Source organism: Dioscorea cayenensis, chromosome 12 (genome assembly GCF_009730915.1).
Source record: "Dioscorea cayenensis subsp. rotundata cultivar TDr96_F1 chromosome 12, TDr96_F1_v2_PseudoChromosome.rev07_lg8_w22 25.fasta, whole genome shotgun sequence".
Taxonomy (NCBI): Eukaryota; Viridiplantae; Streptophyta; class Magnoliopsida; order Dioscoreales; family Dioscoreaceae; genus Dioscorea; species Dioscorea cayenensis.
This window is the reverse complement of record NC_052482.1, coordinates 16,908,996-16,920,004: the sequence shown is the minus strand read 5'-3', so window position 1 is coordinate 16,920,004 and position 11,009 is coordinate 16,908,996. Positions and strand designations below refer to the sequence as shown.

Genomic DNA, 11,009 nt, shown 5'->3' with positions numbered 1-11,009 from the left:
AATTGTATACGTAAAAATGGACATTTGTGTCTGTTTGAATGATCGTGGCACATGCATGCTTGTACGGTAGGCCATGTACTTCCCATCTTCTGCAAGAGCAATCCCAAAACTGGATGACACATACGATATGTCAATAGCTCTATATAATGGTTGTTCTTTCAATTTCTGTATGACAAGTTTAGAAACCCACTTCTTACTTACTTTTGGATGCGTTGTCGTACCAATGTCTCCACCGCAAATGTGAGTTAATTAAATTGTCTTCAGTTGAAACGTGCCTATATTTCCCTCTTTTAGAATATGCACTCGCCATTGGCATTCTGAAGCAGCACCTTACAGGCACCCAGATTTTATCATTTTTTTATAAATGTAAAGTCAAAATGGCAGAAGAATTATGTTGGGGGTTCATGCTTCTTGACAAGGATTCTCTGTATTGAAAAAAAATTTGCAAAATACACACGAATCAATAATAATACACACGAAACAAATATTTTACACAGGAAACATATATCATACACGGGAAATCTGAATAATAAACAGGAAGCTTGTAGCGTACACAAAAACCATGAATAATAGACAATAAGTTATATTAATACACAGGAAATGATTGTCATTTACAGTATTGACATCTAGAACATAGGAACACATAAAAGACAAGTAACCAGCAATAGCAGTGATTGTTGTATTACAATAGGATCAAGGAGGCCGAGTTTCCATCTGTAGGCACACTCACTTCCTCGATTATGATGTCCACGACAAATTTGTTGAAACTATAGTATATATGACATATGCGTTGAAAATCCGTGTCAGACTTAATTAGGCAAAGGGTTTTGTATGCATTAGGCGTTACGAACTTCACTCTCACTTAAGAAATATCTAGGGCCCAATGCGCACATATCTCACCCATAACTGACTCCCATGAACTTAAGACTGTGAATTGAAGCACACGTCCTTCTCCTTTGTATTGCGCCTTGGCGGAAAATGTTTCCATTGTTGATGACGCCTACATAAAATTTCAAAAAGCTTGTAAGAATCCACATCAACGTAAAGAATGACAAAAGTGAAAAAGCTTGTTATATTCCAGACGCAAAAGCATGTAAAATAACACAAACAAGAAGAAGAAGAAGAAGAAGAAGAAGATGATGATAAAGATGAAGAAGATGGAGAAGAAGAAGGAGAAGAAGGAGAAGAAGAAAAAGAAGAAGAAGAAGAAGATGAAGATGAATATGAAGAATATGGAGAAGAAGAAGGAGAAAAAGATGAAGAAGAAGATAAAGAACAACAACAACAACAACATCTTACGTGTAAATATCTTCACTTTAACCTACTATCTAAACAAGATGGAAAGACGAAGTTGAAAGTTTCAACAAAAAACCAAGATGAACAATGAGAAGTTCAACAAAAAATGGCAAGAATGAGAAAGAGGAGTGAAATATTTTCTCTATTCTGACAAAAAAGCTTCATTGGAAAATATGACCATGCTTTTCATTAATTGTGATGTGACTTGGAAGGAAAATTGTCTCATTTGTTTTTTTTCCATCTCACATGGGTACCATAGGTATTTGTGACATTTTACTTCCATTTAACTGACGAAAGTAACACCAAGGGTTGAAAAGAATTTGGATTAAAAAATGAGGGATCTAATGGAAAATGTAATTGTCAGAGGACTGCAGTGGAAGTTTGAAACTATCCAGGAATTTTTAGGTAATTTTCCCTAAAATAAAATGTTTTGAATCACAGTAGTTGTAACGTTTGTTGTAGGTAAAAAAAAATGTTAGTAAAAACACTTTGTTATGATACTTGGGCTTGTTTAAACTAATTTAAATCATAGTTGTTGTAACGTTTGTTATATTATATATTTTTAAATATATTAAAAAAAATTAAAAATTCTTATGAAGTTTTGAATAGCATTAAGATATTTAAGCAAAATTTTTCACTCTTGATATTTTTATTAATATAATTAATGAAAAATCATTCTATGTTTGGGAGCCCACGCACACGTGATAATTTTGTTTGGTTGATTTTTTAATACTATATTAAAAGAAATTAAAAATTTCTTGTGATGAATATTTATTAAGAAATATAAATAATAATTTGACACGTGTTTGAAGCTTTCTTTTGAATGCTTAAAAAACTATAGTACTTTTTTTTCTCTTGAATATTTAAATAAATAAAATTCATATAATATTCTTATAAAAAAATTATGTGTTAATGATTATGATCAATGTTATGAACCCGACCAGGGAGAGTGACCCTAGTAAAATTTCTGGGATATGGGCAATGGTCCAATAGGAGTTGATTCGATTATAAATAATTTATATATTATTATTATAAATTAAATTAAATTAAATATAAATATATAATATATAATATATATTATAAATTACTAAGAAATTTGAAAGTTATAATACAAAGTATAACAAACCGATAATGTTTTTTATTATTTATAGATATCAATGAATAGTGATTTCTCTATCAAATTCTAATCTAAAATAATTAAAAATAATATTTATTATTTATAAATCTGTTTTAACCCGATTCAGATCGGGTCCAACCGACTGGATCAACTCGGGTTTCAAAACACTGGTTATGGATATATAAAAGTAAAATTCCGATCATACCCTTTTGATGCTGATCCAAATCGGACGGCTACGATTAAAACCCCCATCCAATTGTCTGTTCCATAATCGCGTGTTCTTTGGGAACTTTTCGGCGGCGGTGCTTCGAACCTCCGACAATGGCGGCATTCCAAGCTCCGTCCATGATCTCTTCGAGCTCTTCTGCTTTCTTAGCTCACAATAGCTTCAGCTTGAGGTTCGATCCATCTGGTTTTCTTTTGTTTCGTGAATTGGTGTTTGATCTCTTGTGCTTTGCTTTTTCTTGGCAGCTCGTCCAAGCTATGCCTTCCTCGGAGCAGACCTTGTGTTTTGAAATGCGCTTCGGCGCCGACGACGGAGACTGGTAATTTCGTTGTCTGATTGATTTCATTTTGTATTGATGTTTGTGATTTTCTGGATTTTGCTTTAAGAGTGGAAAGTTGTGAACTTTTTTGTCTTTATGATGGTGTTCATTTGGCAAGGATTTCTCTGTATTGTATGTATTTGTTACCATGGTTCAGTAAAGCATTGTGTTTGATGCTTTCTTTTGAATGGTGTTGTTGCAAGTAGAAAAGCTTGTTTGCTTTAATGGGTTGCATTCTGTCATTGGAGTTTGGCTTGCTTTGATCATAAACTTGTTGTGATAGTAATGCTTGAGCCTTGATGCTTATTACTATGCGTGAATACCATGGATAACATGTGGTTATGTAGTGCTGAAATTCGTTGTCTTATGTAGCCCACAAGACGAATGTTTCTCGCAATACAAATATGGCAAAGCTTCAAGCTGGCTATTTGTTTCCAGAGGTTAGTAGTTCCTTACTCTTTTTTCTTTTGTAATTCAAATGACTGGGATATGTTTACTATTAACTGCTCCAACGATTTTAGAAAACTTTTCAGGGACAGTATTATGTAGCCCTTGTTTATTTTATGTCAAGAATTAGGTTAATCTGTGGCATGTGTAGATCATTACTTGTGGGGTTCATTTCTCCCTGCGAGGAATATTACTGAACTCCATTTCCCCTGCGAGGAATATTATGTAGCCCTTGAAAGAACATTTCCTGAACTCCATTTGTTGTTCTTCACATTTCTCCCTGCGAGGAATATTACTTGTGGGGTTCATATGTTTTAAATTTTGAATGTCACATAAGGATCTTATGAGTGCTTTGGATATGGAATAGCCAAATTTTTATTTTTGAATTATTTTAGCAGGGAATTACAATCCAATAACTATTTGATTTATTGCTATGGTAACTTTGGATGAAATTGATTAATGGCACAGTTGGTTGAGCTGCTAGTCTTATGAATTGTAGCATATTTGGTTGCTGCAGGGGGCCAAATTGGAATAGATGGGTCATTGAAAGGGAATTCGATTTGTGTTCAACTTTGTGTAATATATTTGTAGATGCATCCTTTTGAGGGCAAAATTGTCATTTTATTTATTGAAATCAAGTGAAAACTCAACTAGTTCATTAATCTGGTTTGGCTGCATGACTCCATGGCGGAATAGTTCATCTGATTTAGCTTTATTAACCAAACCTGACAGCTTGTATATGTTAGGGTACCCATTTTAATCTTTTGGAAAAAGGGACCTTGAATACATATGGTTTTCGTTATGTTTGGTTCCATGCTTGCCTATTCCTATATGTTTGTAAGAACCTGGGTTGGAAGTCAGGGTCATTTGCACAGGAGGGTCAGCTCAGCTTCCTTCCCATCCTCAAGCAGAAGGGGTTGGGAAAATCTGATTATTGATGACAACAATTTCAGCTAGGCCTTGTCCTTGAGATTATGGATTATCTATTTATGTGTTATACTACTGTTGTTGGGTGATGTTAGTGTATGGCCAACTCAAGCAGCCTTCACACTTTTAATATCACTTATGGGAGAGGAGACAGCTTTTGACGTGTGCGTAAAAATATGAGATTTGAAACTATGAAAGTAACCCTAGTTGAAATATCCTTCACACAACCTATCTAGGAAATAAATATGGAGCACTGAACACAAGTAAATCTACTAAGAAAGGTACAGAGAAAAGTTGCTAACAATCACAAATTTATTTGTAGATTGAAAACTGTTAGAGATTGATAGAGGCTACATCACTCACCAATACAAGATTTGTGCAGAAACTACATACCAATGGGATCAAGCAAGTTTTAAGCACATGCATGGGAATGGTGTGTAGGATACACCAATCTAAAAGTATTTTTCCTGTGCTAACACATGAAACAAGTTTAGTTTCAATTTTGCTTCTTTCTCCATATTTGGACTTGGAGATTAAAAGTGACAAGATCATTTGTAATTTTGAGCAGGTATCCTTGTTTTTTCAAGAGATTATATTATTGGTTTTTTTTCATCTCCATTTATGATGGTGCTACAAAATTCTTTTGTTTGTAATACTTTCATATTTGTTCAGACCACATATTTACGATGTGGCCAGCTGATGTTAGTTACTTGCACCATATATTGAGATGTCTATTTGCTACTTCAACATGTTTGACGCTAGATTGCCAGGAGAAGATCAGCCCACATGTTAAAGTATCCTGATGCAAAGGTCATAAGCCTAGGGATTGGCGACACTACAGAACCCATTCCTGATGTTATAACTTCTGCCATGTCTAAGGTAATTCATCTCTAATTCATAACTTTCTCGATATTGATGTTAACAAACATTACTTATCCATAATTGAATTATTTTGTGTGGTAGAAACTATCTACCTAAATGTGATTTTTTTTGCTTCAGGTCCCAGCATTTATTTTTTTATGTTGTTTGGAATTTTCAATCCTGATATTGATGAGAAAATTTATAAGGTTATGCATAAATTTTCCTTGGTCAGCTATTTATCGTGCTCTAATCGGCGCTGATCCATATAATTCTCTTCTTTGAAGATGCTTATGTTTTCATGCCATGAAGCCATTGGAGAAATGTAGCCTGTTGTTGAGCTTCTTACAGAGGATATTGGAAAAGATATAATGGAATTTAATGCATGGAGAAGGATTTAATGTTTCATAATCTGAGGCTTCTCTGTCAGTTTCATTGTTATCTGTGAATTTTGTCTGTCATCTCAATTTGTTCTTTAAACCACAATCTTGCAGTCTTGTTTGGTCTAATTCGAAATGCTTTTACTGTACTTTTCTTCATTGCTTTAAAAATCTTCTTTTATTGTGAAAGTTAATTTGCAATAAGAACTGTTGAAAATTTTGCACTATGCATGATATTACATTTCTTGTCATTCTGTTTGTATCTTGTGCTGGTGAAATAAAAACTTTCAAATTTTTGCAGAGGTCACATGCACTATCAACAATTGATGGTTATAGTGGTTATGGAGCTGAACAAGGCGAAAAGGTAATTAAACTTTTTGTATTCTCTTGCTTTTCGATCATATCATCATAAAGAAGATATCTGTATCTATTGGTTAAACTCATCTATTGTTTAAGTGAAACTATTTTGAGATGATGATAATGCACTTATATTTATTTGGCTACTTAAGGCAAGATTTTCATGTATGGAAATATTTATGTATCATTGAAACCCAAAAACTGGGCCAGAGGTTGTGCTAGTTTGGATTATTACTTATCCGCTATAGGTAGAAAAAATCACAAGCTATCAGTTGTTTTTTGTTTTGGTAGGCTGTAGATTACAAGCTATAAGCTACGTTATTTGTGTACTTCATAGTTAGAAATTGTGTCATATCCATCTTTTTTTATTTATTTATGGCTCCACTGAAGAGGAGTTGGTGTGCCTCTCATGTCTTACGTATTTTCCAGTTTAATTAATGTTGTAGTTCAAAAGCAATTGCCCTTTCTGATAATGGTCAGATCTGTGGACTTTGGTTTATTGCAGAGCATAATTAGATTAAGGACCTGAGGGCACTTGATCAGATCCTTTTAATAGTTATGATAATATAGGAAATCCTGGAGTATAGTATTTAAATATTGTCATGGAGATTTTTCCTTATCTTTTTGTGCCCAGGTGTTTGCTTATGAGCCTGCCAATAATGTCTATTCAGTATGGAAGATAAGAAGAATTCAATGTTTCCATAGCTTGTTGCATTTTTTTGGAAATGTGTGTTTCTTTCTTTTTTTTCTTTTTTGTTTTAACCATATGTCCTAACAACTAATCCTAGTTTGAAATTAGTTGTCCTAGACTTGTGATGTTGTTATTAACTGGGATTCCCCTGGTAAGCAGAACTTTTCTGTTTATGATTTAGTACTGGAGAGGCATGGGTTATGCCCCTCTTTTATCTTCTCTATCCTGATGATGTATTGTTTGTTCGCCAATGGGCCAATGGAAGATGATCTTTTTCTTTTTGTTTTGTTACATGTTGTGCATTATTTACTATTTTTGGATTTGAATTCATCAATTTTGTGGAATGTATCCCATTCAAATGCAATGACCCTAATCATGGGTACTTGATTTCTTACGTAGCAACTGAGGGCAGCTATAACATCAACCTATTATGGAGACCTTGGTATAGAAGAGACTCGATGTTTTTGTTTCAGATGGTGCCAAGTGTGATATTTCTCGTCTGCAGGTCTGTATCAATCCCTTTGTTTACCTTAATCCTCTTTTCTTTCATTGCTTGGCATCTCAAATCAGGCTGTTGTAAACAGTGAAAATTACCTGTGGAGCTTTTAGTCTGTTATTTTTCATGGTCCAATCTTCGTAGTTCATCTTGTTTGACTTTTCTTTTTGCAATTTTATGCCATTTAGAGGAATTGCTTATGCACATCACAATAACACTTTCTGTTTTCTTTCAGATGCTCTTTGGGTCTAATGTGAAGATGGCAGTGCAAGATCCATCTTATCCTGTAAGTCTGTTTTTATGTTGTGTTGTTTTTTATTCTTAGGCTGTCATTTTAGAAGCTAGTTACGTGGTATATTGGAACTATCTGTTGCTTCCCTTAGGGTTGCACTTGGGTTGGCATCTTTTGGTATGATGGATGCACTCAGCCTTATTTTTGAGCTATCATATTTAGAAGTTTATTGGCTGGTGAATATTTTAGATGAGATAAATAATACCTTTGTTATTTACAGGCTTATGTAGATTCAAGTGTTATTATAGGCCAAACGGGCCAATACCAGAAGGAGATCGAGAAGTTTGGAGACATTGAGTACATGAGGTGCACGCCGGAAAACGGTTTCTTCCCTGACTTATCAACCACTTCGAAGGCAGATATCATTTTCTTCTGTTCTCCAAACAATCCAACTGGGGCTGTGGCATCCAGAGATCAGCTAACTCAATTAGTGCAGTTTGCGAGAGACAACGGATCTATTATAGTTTATGACTCAGCTTATGGAATGTACATATCAGATGACAGTCCAAGGTCCATATTCGAAATTCCGGGGGCGAAAGAGGTGAGTTTTAAGTTTAGAATTATCGGTTGAGACAAATCTTCATTAGACTTGACCGTCAGTAAACCGTCTTCAGGTTGCCATTGAGGTATCATCCTTCTCAAAATATGCGGGGTTCACCGGCGTTCGCCTCGGTTGGACAGTGGTTCCCAAGGAGCTTCTTTTCTCTGATGGATTCCCCGTGGCCAAGGATTTTAATCGCATAGTCTGCACATGCTTCAATGGCGCATCCAACATTGCTCAAGCTGGTGGTCTTGCTTGTCTTTCTCCTGATGGTCTGAAGGTTGGTAAATCAATTCGTATAGCAATTTGAAGCACACCATACCCTTGTACCTGATAAACTCGACTTGTTTTCCATAGGCCATGAATGATGTGATCAACTTCTACAAGGAGAATACTGCACTCATTGTCGATACATTTACAATGCTTGGTTTTAATGTGTATGGCGGGAAGAATGCTCCCTACGTATGGGTGCATTTCCCAGGCCGAAGCTCATGGGATGTGTTCGCCGAGATTCTTGAGAAGACCCACTTGGTTACAACCCCAGGCAGCGGGTTCGGTCCCGGAGGCGAAGGCTTTATTAGAGTTAGTTCCTTCGGTCACAGGGAAAATGTTCTTGAAGCTTGCAGGAGGCTGAAACAATTCTACAAGTGAGCAAGATTCTCTCCATGGTAGGACTAGTCTTTACCATGCATCTTCCTCAGGGACATTCTTGTTTTATCCTTCAATCAAGAACTTGTGCATTTTAGAAGAACGAAAAATGCCAATGAATTGTCATGAAATAACGATTTCGGTCATTTCGTCCAGATTTTGCCTGAATGTAAGCATTTATGACTACCTATATCGTTTATAAACTCAAGTTTTGTTATCTTGTTTAACATTCATTATCTAGAGAGTAGAATTTTAGAACTGCAACGGTAGAATTTTTATGCTCTTACAGATGAACAGATACAAAGCAAGTAGTACAATACAGACCGAACTCTCGACATTCATACTGTTACACCACCCAGGAAAGATTTACATTTAGGCCTTTCATTTTCCAGGAACAAAGTTGGTGGCATAGGCCCATGCATTGTTTGCCACAGGGTCAGCGAGATGATCGTACAAGTTCTCGATCGGGCCCTTCCCGGTGACAATAGCTTGAACGAAGAAACCGAACATGGAGAACATAGCCAGCCGGCCATTTTTGAGCTCCTTCACCTTGAGCTCGGCAAATGCATCGGGGTCATCGGCCAAGCCTAATGGGTCGAAGGCTCCGCCTGGGTAGATAGCGTCTAGGCCCTCACCCAATGGACCTCCGCCGATCCGGTAGCCCTCGACGAAGCCCATGAGTACAACTTGGCTTGCCCAAATGGCAAGGATGCTTTGAGCATGAATCAAGTTAGGGTTGCCCAAGTAGTCCAAACCACCTTCAGAGAAGATTTGTGAGCCTGCCTTGAACCAAACTGCTTCACCAAACTTGACTCCATTTTTTTCGACAAAATTTCGGGGAAGACACAACCCAATGCACCTAACATAGCCCATCTGCTGTGGATCACCTCCAATTCCCGATTCTTTGCGAAGGTCTCTGGGTCGGCGGAGAGCCCAGCGGTATCCCAGCCATAGTCTCCGGGGAACTCTCCGGTGAGGTACGACGGAGTCTGTTCGGAGAATGGGCCCAAGTACTTTGGGCGGTCTGGCCCATACCTGTTCCATTAATTAAGACATGATAATTAGTTTCTAATTAGGAGTAGCTAGTAGCTACCATTCTAAAATATTGAATATTATTTAATATATTTATGTATGTTTAGCTTACTACTTTGTAACTGGCATTTACTAGTTATTGTATCCTTAAAACAATTGAGAAAAATTTCCCATTGAAAAAAAAAAATCTTATAATAAAATAGTTAAATTGAATCTAATTATACAAAAGCTAAGCGAAAAAATCTAATAATAATAAAGTGGGAAAAACTTCATAGAAGAAATTTACATAAGGTAATCGGATTGAAAGATATATATGCATCTTGTTAATATTTTTATTCTCTTCATAATAACTAACAGAAAAAAAATACTCTAATTTAGAAATTACTTACTTAATTATTTTATAATATATTTTAAATTATTAAACATTTGTTTCTTCTATCAAAGCTTAAATTAAAATAAGAAAATAATAAAATACCATATGCTTGGCGGAGTACTCTTGACTGTGCGACGCATGGTGAAGCGACCACCGGAAGCACCAGCCTTTCTAACAATTTCATTTTGTGACTTCAAAGTAGTTTGGCCAATAAAGGCAGATTGTTGGATTGCTGAGGCTGCCATGGATTCAGAGAGAATTTTCTTTTTTTTTTTTGCTTTTCTTTTCTGGGTCTTTTAATCAAAGCTCTTCTTCTGAATAATTTAGAGTGGAAGAAGAAGAAGAGCAAATATAAAGAGGGGGAAGGAGGAGGATGGTGGATATGGAGGGTGCCACGTGGCTGAAAATTATAGGTTGTTCTTGTGAAGCAGATATCTAAGCTGATTTATCTAGCCAATGTAGGCGAATCAGGTGATGCCATGTGGCAGAGAGATCTCTTGTTGGTGGCCCATTGATCACGTGATGCTCAATGCTGTTTGTGGCTCTTGTTACTTTAGGGTTCTCTTGCAATTTCCAAGTCAGTATTTAATATCTTATTGATATATATATATATATATAAATATATTTATACTAATGTATTTTACCAACTACTTCTTAGTCTATTGGTATCAAAGTCTTTCGATAGGATATTCGTCTCTTGCCATGCTGAGGAGATGGATTTGGACCCCAGCTTATACAAAGTAAAGGTACAAAGGCATTGAGATATTAATTAGCTTCATGTTTGTCCACATCCCTGACACATGATTTGTTTATTTTTTATTTTTTATTTTTTATAAAATTGTATTTTTTTCTTTAAGTTACTAGTATGTATATTGTTGCTTTTTTTTTGGAAGCACATATATAATTTTATAGGGATATTTTATAATTGTAAAATTTTTGATAGCTATATTTGTAAAATTTTTGACAGTTGATTATTTGCTAAAAGGTTTTTGTGCAAATAATTGAGTTT

At 35.6% G+C, this 11,009-nt stretch overlaps 2 protein-coding genes across 2 annotated transcripts; one reads left to right on the top strand and one right to left on the bottom strand.

Annotated features, from left to right (window-relative positions):
- Nucleotides 1-2,665: 2,665 nt before the first annotated feature.
- Nucleotides 2,666-8,812, top strand: LOC120273530 (probable LL-diaminopimelate aminotransferase, chloroplastic). The gene is given in 11 exon segments (XM_039280159.1): nt 2,666-2,811; nt 2,885-2,958; nt 3,331-3,398; nt 5,095-5,211; nt 5,872-5,934; nt 7,018-7,074; nt 7,076-7,123; nt 7,350-7,400; nt 7,627-7,947; nt 8,021-8,227; nt 8,305-8,812. Coding segments are annotated over 11 exon segments (1,377 nt in total). The 5' UTR covers nt 2,666-2,734; the 3' UTR covers nt 8,599-8,812.
- A 33-nt stretch (nt 8,813-8,845) lies between these two features.
- On the bottom strand, nt 8,846-10,332 carry LOC120273531 (chlorophyll a-b binding protein 5, chloroplastic-like). Its single transcript, XM_039280160.1, is given in 3 exon segments — nt 8,846-9,417; nt 9,420-9,630; nt 10,103-10,332. Coding segments are annotated over 3 exon segments (795 nt in total). The 5' UTR covers nt 10,246-10,332; the 3' UTR covers nt 8,846-8,976.
- Between the last annotated feature and the right edge of the window lie 677 nt (nt 10,333-11,009).